The 17,130-nt window shown below is 43.4% G+C and overlaps 1 protein-coding gene across 1 annotated transcript in view; it reads left to right on the top strand.

The window, feature by feature from the left end:
• SYT11 (synaptotagmin 11) overlaps positions 1-17,130 on the top strand; it is a 51,879-nt gene that overhangs the window by 11,290 nt on the left and 23,459 nt on the right. The window contains exon 2 of the mRNA XM_074981388.1: positions 2,013-2,836. Coding sequence (XP_074837489.1) covers positions 2,013-2,836 — 824 coding nt within the window. The remainder of the gene's footprint in view (positions 1-2,012; positions 2,837-17,130) is intronic.

Genomic DNA, 17,130 nt, shown 5'->3' with positions numbered 1-17,130 from the left:
TTCGAAATTTATGTGGCTGATATTATGCTGATGAGGTGCTGAATATGCACATTAGCATCTCATTTGCCTGCTTTAAATTGCCTTATTACTATGCCACCTCCAAGGGGAGGGGGTGAGTCTAGAAGCTGCCAGAAGGAAGTTTTTCATCAAGCAGCACTCAATAAGCCTGTGGAGTTCCTCACCAGATGATGTTGTGAAGACCAGGACTTTAATGGGGTTTAAAACAGAAGTAGATAAATTCATGGAGGTTAGGTCCATCAGTGGGTATTAACCAGGATGCGGATAAAAGGTGTCTCTAGCCTCTTTGTCAGAAGCTGGAAATGGATGACAAAAGAGGGATCACTACTCTCTGGAGCTTCTGGTATTGGCCACTGTCCGAAGACAGGATACAGGGCTAGATGGACCTTGGGTCTGATCCAATATGGCCATTCTTATGACACTGCTGGTCACAAGTGAACACTTTCACTAGAGCAGTGCTGATCTTGATGTTGATGGCATACAAATCTGATTTAAGAGAATAAGGCAGGGGTGGGGAACCCCCAGCCCTGTAGTTTGGATCTGCACCCCAGCTTGCCTGGATCCATCCCCCAAGGCTCAGGGCTCCTCTCCCTGACTTCTGGCCTGTGGCAAGTGTGGAGCATCAAAAGGACTGCTTGTATTTTGTTTTGGTTGTTTAAACAATGTTATTCTAGTGTAAGTAAATACCTCCTACACTTAGTACAACCAATGAACTCTCAAGTGAATATAGTCTATTTATTACTCAGTGATCATGGTGAGAGAAATTCCTTTGACCCTTGAGATAATTTCCCTGAAATTATTCTCGTCTTTGTGGGAGTCAATTCCCCACGCTTACCTATGCCCTAGCTTTTGCTTAATAAAATCTTCAAAATCTTGATTGCCTTATTCCAGGGGTGGAGAAGATTTTTTGGTCAGGGGCCATTGACCCATAAAAGTGAGAACACACAAAACCCTCTCTGAAATGGCCCCTGATTGAGACACCTCACCCCCAGTCATGCTCTAGCACCATGGGCAGGAGTGTGGAGAAAGTGGGCACTGAGATTCAGGGCTTTCCCCCAGCCAGATTAACTCTTCTGTGGATCTGGAGGGGACCAAAAAAGAGGGGTTCAGAGTTCAGTGTGCAGCAAGGTGCTGCTGATGAGCAGATGTGAGATCTGAGTGGGATGGGAAGGGTTCAGGAGTGGGCTGGGGTTGGGGTCTGGCTCAGATGTGGGGATACAGGAACAGGCTAAAGGTGATGGTTTGGGTGGGAGGGAGGGTAAAAGAACCTGATGAGTTTGCGGGTCTGGGTGGGAAGGAGGGTACAGGAGCAGGGTGCGGGGGGTCCTGGGTAGGAGTGGGAGAGTCTGGGCAGGAAAAGGGTGCAGAACCTGGCTCGGGGTGGGAGAGTCTGGCCGGGGGTGGGCAGGAGCTGACTGTTAATGAGGGGGGTATGGGGCAGAAGAGGGAAGAAGTGGGCTGGGAGTGTGGAAATCTGACCAGGAGATGGGACAGGAACAGGCTGAGAGTATGGGGGTTTGGGCAATGGGGGGCAACTTACCTGCACATGTCACCATTGCTGCTGCCAACCCCCTTCCGCTGCCCCCACATCTGGAAGAAGGGCTATGCAGAAGAAGCTCCGTGTAGAGGCATTTCTCTCACCACTCCCAGGCTCTGCCCCGAGCTACTCTGATTGTCTGGAATTCTGGCCAGTAAGTGTTGTGGGAGAAGCCCCTCCAGGCAGCTGTACACTACCACTCCTCCAGCCACAGGAGCGGGAGGAGGAGCAGCAGTGGAGCCTTTTCCAGCCCCCATGAAATTCATGAAAGCTCATTACCTAATAAATTAAAATTGTTAGTCTTTAAGGTGCTACAGGACTGCTTGTTTTTTTCTGTGAAGCTACAGACTACAGTGGCTATTCCTCTGAGACTATTTACCATGCTTTTTTAAGTACTGCATGAACATACTCATCCTAAGGGACTATCTCATCTCTAATTCCTTTGTCTCCTTTGCAGATGTGTCTCCAGTTGTGGCAGGGCTTATTGGTGCCACAATCCTTGTGGTGTCTGTTTCAGTAACAGTGTTTGTGTGGACATGCTGCCACCAGCAAGCAGAAAAAAAGCACAAACCCCCTCCTTACAAATTCATTCACATGCTGAAAGGCATCAGCATCTATCCAGAGACCTTGAGTAACAAGAAGAAAATTATCCGGATCCGCAGAGACAAGAATGGCACTGTTAAGGAGACTGGAAAAGGAAACCTTTTGTTAGATGCTGTAGAAGCTGGTTTAGTGGGCTCTGAGAAGGCCCAAGATGGCATGAGTTCAGGCCCTTGTATTGACCGGCTCCCAGTAAAAATGAATTATGGAGATGATCTAAGTCCAGATCAGAGCATCACTCCAGGTGGGAGCAAAACCTCCTCTCCATCTTCCCCAGAAGAAGATGTCCTGCTGGGAACACTGACTTTCTCAGTGGACTACAACTTCCCCAAGAAAGCATTGGTGGTGACCATTCAAGAGGCCCATGGACTGCCTGTGATGGATGAGCACAGTCAGGGCTCTGACCCCTATATAAAGATGACAATTCTTCCAGACAAAAGGCATCGAGTGAAGACTCGTGTATTGCGCAAGACCCTGGACCCTGTCTTTGATGAAACCTTTACCTTCTATGGGATCCCCTACAGCCAGCTCCAGGATTTGGTGCTTCACTTTCTGGTGTTGAGCTTTGATCGCTTCTCTCGAGATGATGTGATTGGAGAAGTCATGGTGCCCCTTGCTGGAGTGGATCCAAGCACTGGAAAGGTCCAGTTAACCCGGGAGATAATCAAAAGGAACATACAAGTAAGTGACAAGTAAGCTGATCCCATCAGGTTAAATTTATTTGGAGTGGAGGACTCAAAATATTTAGGAATATAACAAATGCTTATTCATGTATTTCTTACTTGTGCAAGGCCCACTGAAGTCACTGGGAGAAACCAAATCAAAGTATTGCATGATTGGATCCCAGGTTATTTGCATTTTGGGCCCTTGTCCAAAAGTTGCTATGAAAATGGTTCCAGAGTCAAATACCCACAGAAGCACTTGTCTTGTTTAGTGTCTGATGACCATATTTCTCATTTAAATCCTAGTGTTTCAATCAACTAGGTGTCACCGTTGCCAAAGTGAATCATACATGGCATATTGTTACTCAAAACAGTGAAGTGCACATCACAGCAGCTAGAAGGGAATTTTTAACAGTCTATAAATGGTGGTTACCTTTTGTAATTATGCTGCTGTGTATATTTTCTCATTATGGGATAATATTTTATTTTCTGGTTTTGTTCAGTATCTGTCTTGCAAAATTAGAACTAAGGCAACCTTAGATAAAGACATTTTAATACACACTGATTTGTTTTCTTGTCCATTTCTAAATTGAAATTAGTTCAGTGTTGATTTCTTGTTGCACATTTTATCTTTCATGCACGGAGGCCTGAATATGCAAAAGGAGTTACGCATGGTGACAATGAGCATCTTAACACTCAGAAAATCACTGCACTTCACTCCTGAGTTAGGTGCCCGAGTTCCTGTACAGCCAATCGGGAGAACTAGGCACCAATTCACAAAAGCTAGCCTGCTAGCATACCAATGCCTAAGATAGCCAGTGGGGCACGCTGTTGAGAAGAATCAGAGAGGTAGCTATGTTAGTCTGTAGCTTCAAGAACAACAAGAAGTCTTGTGGCACCTTATAGACTCACAGATATTTTGGAGGATAAGCTTTCATGGGCAAAGACCCGCTTCATCAGATGCATGAGTGGGGGGTGGTGGTTTCAGAGGGGTATTTAAAGAGTGGGGTCCCAGTAAGAGGGAGGGTCAGAGCTGGCAAGGTCTATTCAGCAAGGTGAAAATGGCCCAGTATCAACAGTACTTATCAAAAGATAAAACAAGTCAGATCAGACAGGGGGATGTGAGCCTTTGTCAGAGTCTAATGGGGAGTCTAATGGGGAGCTATTGGTACCCAGAGCAGAGAAACTGCCTTTGTAAGCTGCGAGCCACTCCCAGTCTCTGTTTAATCCATGGTTAATGGAGTCAAATTTGCAAATAAATTGCAGCTCAGAGATTTCTCTCGCCATTTGATTTTTTGTTTCAGAACTGTCACCCTTAAATCTGCCACTGACTGTCCAGGGAGATTGAGAAGAATGTGTGCTAAGCTCCATGCTATCTCAGGCTACATCTACACTATGAGATAAATTCAAGTTTATTAAAATATATTGTATAGTGCTGTTTTTTCTAAATTCGCTTTTGAGTATCTGCACTTCCCACTGGGCTCCCAACAAATCTGACACAGTGCTTCCACACTGAAATCACCAAACATATACTATAGCAGCAGTGCATTGTGGGAACCTATCCCACAGTTCCCCCAGCCCTGCATTCTGAGCCAGGACCAGCAGCGCTCTCAGTTTCCTGGGTGCAGCAGTTTGGGGGACCTGGGAAGCTGACAATGCAGCACCCCTGGTCAATTTCCCAGCTCCTGCTAGTACAGTAAATCCTCCATTTAATGGACTAATAGGGCTGTCTGTTCTTTCCCATAGTTCCTTAAATGTGAGGATTTGCTCCCCCAGTCCAAGTCCCACCCCAAACTTCACCCCAAAAAACAACCTCCCCAAAACAACCCCTAAAAATACTCCCCCTCCTCAAAAAACAAACCAACCCCTACTACTCATGTCTCCAGTGGAAAAGCTGCTAGAGCCTGCTGGCTGGGGGTGCCTGGTCACAAGTGGCCAAGGGTGCCTGCGGGGTGGGTGCCTGCCCATGGGCATCTGGCTTTGCATGGCTCAACCCACCTGGGGGTGGGGTGCCTGCCTCTGTGCATGGCTCAAGCTCCCTGCGGTAGGATGCCTGGCACTGCATGCAGCTCCACCAGCCTGTTGGCAGGATGCCTGGCCCAGCACGTGGCTCCAGCCGCCCAGTGGCGGGGTGTCTGGCCCTGTGTGTGGCTCCAGCAGCCTGGCAGTCAGGTGCCTGGCCCAGCACACAGCTCCAGCCGCTGGATGCCTGGCCCCACTCACGGCTTGAGCTGCCTGGCTGCAGGGTGCCTGGCCCCGTACATGGCTCAAGCAGCCCAGTGTTGGGGTGCCTGGCTCTGTGTGTGGCTCAAGCATCCCGGTGTTGGGGTGCCTGGCCCCATGCCGGCTCAAGCAGCCCATCAGTGGGGTGCCAGACCCCGCACAGCTTGAGCTGCCCAGCCATGAGGTGCCCGGTCCCTGCCACAGGACTACAGCAGCCTGGTCAGTTTCCCACCTCCTGATAGTAGTGGGGAGCTGGGAGCCAGGTGCAGTAGGCATAGCTTTGTGGGATAGTTAGGGGACATCTCTGTAGGCTAAGAATTTCAATTTTAGCATGTGGCACTTCCACGCTGGCCTTTAATTGAACTTCTGAATTTGAGCTTGACTCTATACTTGTCAGGTAACTGTGATTTTGTAATCTCAAGATTAGTACACCCAAAACTAAGCTAACGGTATTTTCAGTGCAGATGGTCACACGGTAATATCAAGCTAACTGCCTTAAATTCGAATTTATCTGCTAGTATAGATGCCTCCTCAGAGATAGGCAAGCCAAGTCTGTAGCTATACACCTCTCTGCTTGGAATTCTCAGTGGCAAACCTCCTGGCAATAGGTGCCTCGCTGTTGCTGGGATGAGAGCAGGTCTTCCTGGATTATTTTAACCAAGGAAACAGAAACCAAAAATAGGCATGTCACGTGAGAGGCCCTCCTTTACCTCAGTGGGCTGCAGCAGGCCACAGCCTACTGGGGTTCCACATGTGGTCCTCCTGCTTTAAGTATCCTCCTGCCTGAGTGGGAAACTCACCTCTCAGGCAAGAAGCTATTTGCTGCAGTTCCATCAATATGCTGCTTTTCTTTGTCTATCACCCATGCACTTAGTGATGTTTCTATACTTACCTATTGCCTGGCTGACCAGAGATTTAGAATGAAAACCAACTACTTATTAGCAAAATTATTGATGAGTTTTTGTGGGACAGACCCACTTCCTCAGACTGCTGTTTTGTTAGAATACAGACTAACATGGCTATGTCTCTGTTACTTATTAGCAACAGAGTATTTGAAGGACTGGCAGAAGCTGTGATTTAACTCCATTTGAGGGTCTTTTGTCTTACAGTTCTCATGGTTGTGTACAATTGTATGATTTTATTGAATTCATTTCAGCAGTGTCCCGATCAGTTCCACTGACGCAGGTTTGTGCAAAGGGGCAGCTGCCCGAGGGTCCAATGATTGAAAGGGCCCAGTGCTCTCAGTTGCCACCACTGCTACCACAGCTGCAGCTGGAGCCCTGGGACCTTTCAATTGCTGTTGTAGCCCCACGCAGTGCAGAATAGATAGTGTTGTATGACTGGCAAGGGAAGGCTAGACCCCAGTCCTGCCCCTTCCACCTGAAGCCCCCACCAATGTTTCCTCTAATTTTTTCCCATTCCTGGACAGAATAAATTTTGTTCCATGTACCAACATATGTGTGAATGTGCACCACCAATAGAAACACAAGCTGCAGGCTGTGGGTGCTCTGCTACTCAGTTAGGTGGCACCTGAATGTCTCCTGGGTGGCCACCCAAGTGGTCAGATTACATGGAACACTAGCCTCCACCCCTTTCAGGGGCCTGAAGGCTCCCTCATCCAAGTGTTTCCTGTAAATTGAGTGCTTGGCCAGCCGCCCAGTAGAGATTCCAATGCCATCCAGATGATTAGCAGAATGCTCACAGCCTCCCACAGCTGGCAGCATGTATTTCTACTGGTGTTGCACATCTGTAGATACTTTGGTGCATATAACAAAATTTACTTTGCACACAGATGAAAAAAAATCGAGGGAATGTTGCTCCACTCCCTCAGGGGCCTGGCAAATCTGTTGGTAGGCCTGTTCTCTATGTCTTTTTCACCTTTCACCTGGCCAAGAGACTAATTCCTTTAAGAAGCAGGCATTCCTTTAAGTGTCATCCTTATCACTGTTGCCTGCTGAAACAAACCACTTTGGGCTGGCTCTAAGAACCACCAAGAAACTTGCATTTGCATAGAATATAGTAGATCAATGCACTCCACACAGTCTGCCATTTTACTACTGGCTGCAACACACTGCCTTGGGCTTTAAAACCCAAAACCGTTGTCGGCTACCATACCAGATACAGTGTTTCCCACCTTTCTCCTGCCATGGCAGGTGTGATTAATGAAAAATATTTGAATCTTCATCTGCAAATTTGAAATTGGCAGACTAGATTTGTCAACTGTGCTTAGTATCCAATGTGGGTTGGAAAGAGGCTGTTCTAAAGTATGCTTGCTGGCTGTAGCCCTAATAGGCTGCTATGGCTTTTATGAGTAGCCAGAGTGCAAACATATTCTCATCTTGCTCCCTCCCAATCCAACACAATCACACCACTGCAGACCCACAAAAGAACTAGTTAGGCACTCCACCTACTAGGGAGTGTTCCTGCACCTTCCTGGCCTCTGTTGCCAGTGTGACAGAGATCTCAGATCATGCAACAAAATTTGGTCATGAGGAGAGCACTACACTTAGTATTGGACCTTTTAGGCTGAATTTTAGTTCTGACAGAGTGTTGGCACTCAGTGTAAGAAAACCAAGCAATTCCAAGTCTATGCCTACCTACTCTTGTGCATTCAGGCCCTAGTGAATGAAAGATAAAATGAAAGAAAACAATAAATCAGTACTGAACTAATTTAATGTAGAAATGTACAAGAAAACAAATCAATGTGTACAAGGCCCAGGTGTTCAATGGGGCCACAAATACTATTTAAAATGGACTTTTTAATAAGTATATTAGTATGTGTTGGGTTGATATATTCTTGGATTTGTGGAAATAATACAATCAGTATTGTCAGGAGATGGTTGTGTGGCAAGGGGGCTCCTAAAAATATTCATGCTTAGGTCTTCCAGCGTGTGAGTCCTGCTTCTACTGACAGAACAGGTAGATCCTATGTTTTGCTGCCTTTTGGGCTGTGGTCTCAAACTCCTGGATCATGGACCAGTCCCTACTAGAATGATGGTGCAATGCAGCCTGGGACTCGCAGTGGGCTTAGGGGAGGTGGTAGGCCTGTCCATGACTACCCCCAAGCCATGCCTCTTCAGCCATTGCCTCACCTTCTCTCCTTATGGCTCCCTGTCCCCCAACCATGCAGCAGTTGTGCCCTGCCACTCCACATGGCAGCAGGAGCTGCAGAGGAAGCAGAGAGCAATGGGTGGGTGCATTCACTCTGCTTCCCTGTGGTGACAATATCTGCCCAGAGAGGGGATGTAAGCATTGCCCCCATGCTGTGCCAAGCCCTGCCCCTCCCAGTGAGCCCCAAACCCATGTACTTGGGGAAACAGGGTGTCATGGAGGGGATGAGGAAGGGGCAGGGATTGGAGGCTGGTAACAGACAGGCCCCTCCTTCCCCTACCCCAGCCCATAGGGAGTCCCAGGCCAGGTTGCGCAATTGCTCTGACTGGGACTGGCCATGGGCTGATAGTTTAAGACTCCTGTTGTATGGTATTAGGCAATTTGCATCAGTTGTTCAAATTCTGTCCTGACTATGAGCATTAGGGTCATGGATGGCTCCCTTTTGGCTGCTGGATAGAGTACACTATTGTTCCCTAGCTGGTTACATCTCATATTTCAGTGTTTCCCAAACGTAAAGATTCGCATACCCATTTTGGGACATCAGCCTTATCAATGTAACCCCTCCCCCAGTGCTTATCTCCTGATTTTTAGTAATTTATTTTCTGCCCTGTACCTCTTGATAACCTTTTGTGTGGCACTGGTGGTTTGCTTACCACTCTTTGGGAAATGCTGTCATATTCTGCTCCTTAAATTAAGTACATTATGGCTTCATATGGCTTCTGGATAAATTGGAGAAATGGTCTGAGGTAAACAGGATGAAGTTTAATTAGGACAAATGCAAAGTGCTCCACTTGGGAAGAAACAATCAGTTTCACGCATACAGAATGGGGAGAGGCTGTCTAGGAACGACTACAGCAGAAAGGGATCTAGGGATTATAGTGGACTACAAGCTAAATATGAGTCAACAGTGTGATGCTGTTGTAAAAAAAGCAAACATGATTCTGGGATGCATTAACAGGTGTGTTGTGAACAAGACATGAGAAGTCATTCTTCCGCTCTGCTCTGTGCTGGTTAGGCCTCAGCTGGAGTATTGTGTCCAGTTCTGGGCACCGCAGTTCAAAAACAATTTGGAGAAACTAGAGAGGGTCCAGAAAAGAGCGACAAGAATGATTAAAGGTCTAGAGAATGTGAACTATGAAAAAAGGTTGAAAGAATTGGGCTTGTTTAGTTTGGAAAAGAGAAGACTGAGGGGAGACATGATAGTGGTTTTCAGGTATCTAAAAGGGAGTCATAAGGAGGAAGGAGAAAACTTGCTCTTCTTGGCCTCTGAGGCTAGAACAAGAGGCAACGGGCTTAAACTGCAGCAAGGGAGGTTTAGGTTGGACATTAGGAAAAAGTTCCTAACTGTCAAGGTGGTCAAACAGTGGAATAAATTGTCAAGGGAGGTTGTGGAATCTCCATCTCTGGAGACATTTAAGAACAGGTTAGATAGATGTCTATCAGGGATGGTTTAGATAGTCCTTGGTCCTGCCATTGGGGCAGGGGGCTAGACTCGATGGCTTCTAGAGGTCCCTTCCAGTCCTACTGTTCTATGATTCTATGATTCTATATTACAGTAATGGGCCCTTTAGAAATGTATGTAGTAAATAAATGTGGAGAATTAAAGAAAGAAACCAGTCCAAGGAATGATAGCAGACTACTGTTCCAAATCCTCCTCAAAGGCATTGGTGGATTCATTAGGAAAGTGTGTTTGTTAAGCTGTGATTTAAGTTTATGTGTGAATATGTGGCATGATAGCATCACATGAATCAAAATCCAGTATATTACTTGAAATTTTCTGTGCATGAGTTTCAAAAGTAAACTCCTTAAAAGACTTGCAAAACTAAATACAATTTTCAGGCAACAGAAACTACTGAATAGATTTCAGTATGGGGTGATTTTCCCCCTCCCTGTAATTTATGAGTTGAAATACAAATGGTGAATTCCAACATTTGGATTTACTCCTTAGAGTCTCTTAAAACAAACTCAGTGGGGCTATTTGGAATTGTTATGAGGACACAACACTTGCATTCCAGTTCTGATTTCTCCTTTAGCTGATAATCTATTTTTATCATATTCTTTTGTGGGCAGGTATCATTCTTATATGTGAAGTTAGAAATATGAAGTATGAATCTGCTTTTATTTCTAAGTGTGCTAATAAAGGCCATTCCTGTTACTCAGCTCCAGATTACACTGAATATGGAATTCTCTTCTTAAGTCCCTGCTCTAACATATGACCAGCATCAGATGAAGTGAGTCTGTGCTCACGAAAGCTCATGCTCAAAACTTTTCTGTTAGTCTATAAGGTGCCACAGGACTCTTCGTTGTTGCTCTAAGATATGGTGCATTTTTACAGTACTCCATTAAAGACTTACTGTATCTCATCGTAGAGCATCTGCATTTTCATTTGTAGGTTAAATTATTCTTCTACATGCAATCTTTAGATAAATAAGTAAAAAATACAGAGGATTTTTTTAGCCTGACAAACTATAAACTTTAAACAAACAAACAAACAAACAAAATAAACAACCCCCCTAAAACAAAACAGCCCTTTTTCCTTTATAAAACATTACTTGCTACTATTAATTTTTTCTGCCATGCTTTTTTATTGCTTATGATAACTCTATTCCTTTCTTTCTGTCCAGGTTATTTCAGTATGCTATTCTCCATCCAGTCTTGTTAGTTTCCTCACACATTTTACAGAACAGAGTTAATGTCTTATGACAGAAATTACCTGTCTAAATGTAATGTCTCTGTACATACTGGATTAATTTAATCAGGGAAATAAATTGTTGATCAAAACATAAAGCATGCTTGATATTCACTATGACTTCATCACATAGCTGCCCACAAGATATCTGGAAGAATGTGTACTTTTAGTGAATAGCTCATTGGTAATCAGTGTAACCTTAAAAAGTCCTGCTGGAACAGCGGTAGATAGTGAACTGGACTGCAGTTTTTCAGACTGGAGATTCACGATTCTAAAACCTTGGGCATTCCAGCACGAGTACAATGGAACGTCCCAAACACTGATCTGAAAAAAAAAAAAATTCATATTGTATTAAAGCAAGTTACTTGATTGATTTTCCCCAATGGTACTGACTTCTAACTGTGAAGCTTAAGGCAGATTCTACTCTCAAATTTGGGGTAGCGGTCATCTCTCCCAACTTGCTAGACTTGTAATTAATTAACGCCAAACAAAAATGACTGATCAGTATCCCTGGCTGTAGCCAGACGATCAAACTTGTTTTCACAGCAACATGACAGTTACTTCGAAGCATCATTAAAAAGAAATTCAGTCCAAATAAAAAAATTATAGCCTCCATTATAACCTTAACCAATGATGCATATGATGTAGCATTACAGTTATCCAAAGAACATTTTAAGTGAGAGCTGTGCATTCCTAGGGGTGCACATGGAAAATAATGTTTCAAGGGCAAATACATCAAAATCTGGAGAATGACATTTTGAAAATTTAAGAAGTTATTATATATCTACAAGACAGTAAAGCTGTAATTCCTGATGGGTTTCCCATTAATTAATATAAGGATTTTTCTCATGTGGCATCCAGATTACACAAAATATACCTTTTTACTTCAAAATAACAAAAAGCCTAACAACCTCTTACAGAGGCTACAGTTATCAAGAGATTAAATGCTGGCATTCACTGGCCTATTTCCCTAGGGAGAAATGGAACTAAATGTAATTGGTATAATGGCAGGCAACAGGAGGGATAGAGTCATGGGAAAGTTTGGATATGGAGAAAGCAATGAATGAGGCAAGAAAGTACTACAGTGTGCTGCGGAGCACAAGATGGTAATCTGCAACATGAGATTTCAACAAAAGGACTGTAAGAAGTCGACATGGCGATCAAATGATGGGAAGTCCAAGAACATGACAGATAGGATCTTGTGAGATGATAGATAACATCAGTACAGCAGTGCCGAACTTTCCAAGGTGCAGATATAGACTTGGACCACAGTCTAGTGATCTCAAACACATGCATCTGATGAAGCGGGTCTTTGCCCACGAAACCTTATGCTCCAAAATATCTGTTAGCCTGTAAGGTGCAACAGGGCTTCTTGTTGTTTCTGAAGGTACAGATTAACTCAGCCACCCCTCTGAAACTAAGCATCAGGATGAAAGTATAAGACACATTTTAAGAAACAAGAGACATGGCAAGGCTAGGCGAGGAAGAAATAGGGAATGCATACAGAGCAGCACTCAAAGAGAAGATTAAGAATGCAGGCACAGAAAAAGACTTAGATAAGAGAGTCAAAGGGATAGACGCAGTGATGGAATAGGCAATTGAGCAGACTGTTCTGGAAGAAGAGAATAAGTGGATTACGCAGGAGACACTGAAGTTGGTCCAAGAGAAGAAAGTGCTGAAGCTCACAAAGGATATTTCCAAGAGGACAGACAGCAATATAGAGTGAAATGCAATGAGGTAAGGAAAGCAGCCAGAAAGGATAAGGCAAAAAGGTTAGAGGAGCAGTGTGAAGATATAGAGGTATTATGGCGAGTGTAAGACTAGGGAGGTATATAAGATGATCAGGAATATTTATAGGAAATGGCAGCCGAAGCAGATGGCGATCAAAGACGAGAACAATGAGGTGCTCCTGAACAAGGAGGTTGTGCAGTGATGGATGACTTATTGAACCAATCAATACAAAGCACAGTTGGACTCGAGTGTCTCAGAAGGACTGATTGAAGAGCTCAAAGAGATATCTCTGCCGAGCATCAAGAATGAGACTGATATTTCAAAGGAGGAAGTAGAAAGAGCAGGAAAACAACTAAAGCAAAACAAGAGCCCTGGAACTTATAAGATCACAGGAGAGATAATCAAATATGGTGGAGAAAGTATGATTCAGGAAATACACTGACTATGTAATATAGCATGGAAAGAAGGGAAGGCACCTAAGGAATGGACAAAATCCATGCTAGTGACAATACGCAAGAAAGGAGGTGTATTGGAGTGCAAGAACTACAGAACAGTTGCCCTAACAAGTCACCTAGGAAAGGTGCTGCTGCTGCTGACACTGAAATTGCAGATAGAAGAACATCTAGCAGATAAGCAAGTGGAATTCAGGAAAGCTAGAAGTAGCATACAGCAGATATTTGCACTAAGATTGATAGAAGAGAAGACTTCATGAAAGAACATCTACAATTGCTTTGTCAATTTTCATTGCAGCATTTGACAGTATAGATCAGAAAGTTACTTGGGTGGTGTTGGAGACATACGGAGTGGATAGCAGACTGATATGGTTGTTGAAGGATATCAACGATGACGATGAGGCAGCTGTGAGAACATGCGGAAAATTGGGAAGCTGGTTTAGAATGAGTAGAGGTACAAGACAAGGAGATCGGATATTGTTGAGTATCTTCATCATGCACCTAGAGAGATCAATGGACGAGATCAAAGAAGAGGTAGAAGGGATAGCTGTACAAGGGATGAGACTCAACAGTTTGAGGTTTGTGGATGATATAGTTATCACTGAAGAAGATGAAGAGAAACTAGTGAAAATGATGCAGGTGCTAAATGAGGAAGGGAAGCAATATGGACTCATGATGAACATTGATAAAACAAAAACAATGGTATTTGGAGACAAGGAAATAGAAAAAAGATCAGTGTAGCAAGGATCGAAGTTCACATATCTGGGGAACAACATAATGTGATCTAGACTGTAAGAAGGAAATAGCGACTAGGATAGCGAAAGCAAGAGCATGTTTGAAGGCAATAGATAAGATCTAGAAAAGTAAAGTGATTAGCTTAGGACCAAGGCTGAGTGTCTTGAAAATGTGTATTCAGCAGCATGTTGTACGGATGCGAGACATGGGTGATAAAGGAAGTGAAGGATATTGGCATTCATGAGCAGTTATTATAGAAAGATACTGAAAACAGGATGGATGCAGGTCACTGACAAGGAATTATATAGGCAGATACAGCCGAAAGAGAAGCTACTGCGGAAGGTTATACAACAGAAGTTACAGCTATTTGGGCATATCTGAAGAATGAACAACAAACAAAAAAATTAAGACCCTGGTATTCGGCATAATGGACAGTCTGAATAGGAGAGGCCTGCCCCACAGAGAATGGGTATAGTAGATTGGTGTGGAGCTAGTCTACAGAAACTAAGCCATGCCACACTGGACAGGGAAAGATGGAAGGAAATAGTGAGGGAGGCATCAAACACCAATGGTCACTGAGCCCGTGGTTGTTGCTGAGGATGACAATGATGAACGGGACAGATCTGGTCGTTAAACCAATTAAATGTAGTTCCGCTATTTCAGCACGGCAAGGCAGGGAGCTGGATGTCTACCTTCTGTCCCTCATTAAATGCATTGGTTTTAAAACCCCTACCCATCACCTTTTAGTTTATTTGAAGAGTGAAAATTAGCAATCACAGCCATAACATTTTATTTTTGCTGAGAATCTACTGATAAAATTACTCTTTCCATACAAATCTGTGCCTCAGATACAAGAACTTACCTTTGGCAAGCTAGTTGGTCTTAAAGTGAAATCAGTTGGAACCCTTATATACAAAGAGGCTACAAGAAGATTTTAAATTACAGTGGACAGCTCCTAATTTTAAATACCTGGCAGTAATAATGCCAACAAATTTGAATAACCATATTTAAAGAAAATATTTTGCCACCTGATCACCACTGCAGCCTCCTCAGGCTATACGAAAATTAGCTTATGACTGTGAATATACATAAATCCAAGCTGGTTTAGGCAAAATATACAATGTAACATTTTTAAAAACAAAAAATCAGTCATGTAGCACTGTAAAGACTAACAAAATAATTATGTGATTTTGTTTTATTTTTATTGATTATTTTGTTAGTCTTTAAAGTGCTACATGCCTGCTTTTTTGTTTTGATAGAATACAGACTAACATGGCTATCCTGTCATATTTTTAAAGCTACGTTCTTTTGTGTGTGAGTATAATTCTTGTATGTGAAGCGACCCTAATCTTAGAAATACAAAGTTTGGATTGGTTTAGAATTCTAGACGTGCTAATGAGAGACTTACCTGATACTCTGGAAACATAATGGCTCTGTGGTCAATGTAACACTTTGTAAGTCGTTTTGTTTTTCCTATAAGCTCAGACTGTGGCTGGTTCTACAAAGATGTGGCCAAGCCACCTGATACCGGAACCTATTTTGGATCTCGTACTTTTCCTCTCAAGGTGAGAAAAATTTGAACTGAGCGCAAAGAATTCTCACTTTGAGCAAAAGTGATATAAAAGGCAGAAAACCAAGCAATAGGGATAATAACCCGACGCCATGAGGCCACCCCACTTACCCACTAAAGTGCCTGCTAGAAACATATAGGTCTGAATAAGGTGAAGGATTGGGCCAAGCTAGGAGGCTGCCTAGGTTTTGAAAGAAACAAATTAGAGCAACTTGGGTAAGAATTTGCATGTATCAAGTTTCTTGGTATGTTTGTTTTGCTTATTTTGGCTTAGTAACTTAATTTGATTTGTTTTCACCTGCAGTCTGTTAAATTGTTTCCCCAGTTCAGCCTGTGATGTTTCCAGCAGTCATATTTGGTGGGGTAGGCAGAGAGAACTGATGACCTAGATTACCTCACTCCCATCCTTAATTAGGTTTTGCATAAGGCAGGCATCCTTTATGTTCAGTCTTAACTTCTCCTCTGCTCTTGTGGAAAAATACAACATCCCAGATGGATCCCACTATCAGATGACATGGCTGCATGCCTTGATACGAGCTACCATAGCCCCTCTTGCCAAGCTTACAGGAAAAACACATTTATTCACAGATCATTCTCTTCAGTAGTGAAACACTAAGTTCTTTGACTATTACTCATTGCCCTAACTTGCATGCCTGCATTAGTAATACAGGTTTATACCTCATATTTCTAACTTCACATGCAGGAATGATACATGCATATACATAAGCTAATCATCGTCAACTTTCCAAAGTTGCATCTAACAAAATGTGTTTTGCCCATGAAAGCTTGTGCCCAAATAAGTCTGTTAGTCTTTAAGATGCCATGGGACTCCTTGTTGTTTTTGTGGATACACACTAACACGGCTACCCTTCTGAGACTTGAAACCTTTTCAATAATCTCACATGATGTATCTCACATAAAACATCGTCCATTTCTTTTCTTCTTCTTGGACTGAGCCGTTGATCGATGGATCTCATCTTCTGTGACATTGTTAGTGAGCGAATAAACCAGTCTTTGATCTGCAGAGCTGATTACAGCTGTTACATGAAAAACCACCAACTGCAGGTGTTGTATGTTCTTTTTGGATCCTACAGTTTTCCTGTATACACTGGATACACTGACTCTTAAAACAATTAAGAGCCTGTACAGTGGTTTGCTACTAAAACACTCTGTCCTAAACTAGAGTTTCCAGATCATTGGGAGATATGCCACATGACTTAACGTTTGCCTTTAAGATGTCTTTTAGCACTTATACTGACAACTGATAGAGCGATTTCCATGAGCAAGTGGGCCATAAAAGACCATCTTTGGTATCAGTGTATCATCCATCCTCATAACATGACCAATCCAGCTAAACTGTTTGTTCATAAGCGTTGCTTCCAGGCCCATGATACCACACAGCTTAAGAACCTCTGTGTTAGGAATTCTGTACCACCAATTCACGTGGGACATCTTCCTCACACAGTGCATATAAACTGATAGAGTTTCAAAACATGGCGGTGATATATTGTCCATGACTCCAAGCCATACAGCAGGATATTCAGGTCAACTGCCTGATAAACTCCATACCAAGACAGCAGTTTGATACCATAGTCATTCCATAGGTGTTTGGTCAGTTCTCCAAAGGCAATGCTGGCTTTGGCTAATCAAGAGTTATGTCATGATCCATGTTTATGCTAGAGGACAGTACACTTCCAAGGTAGCAAAACTTCTGTCTTCTTGAGGCTCACTGTGAGTTCCAAGCAGTGAGCAGAAGTAACAAAGTGATCAAAAAACTCCTGTGCATTCTTCACTGAATAAGC

Source organism: Carettochelys insculpta, chromosome 30 (genome assembly GCF_033958435.1).
Source record: "Carettochelys insculpta isolate YL-2023 chromosome 30, ASM3395843v1, whole genome shotgun sequence".
In the NCBI taxonomy this organism is placed as follows: Eukaryota; Metazoa; Chordata; order Testudines; family Carettochelyidae; genus Carettochelys; species Carettochelys insculpta.
This window is presented reverse-complemented; position numbering and strand designations above follow the sequence as displayed.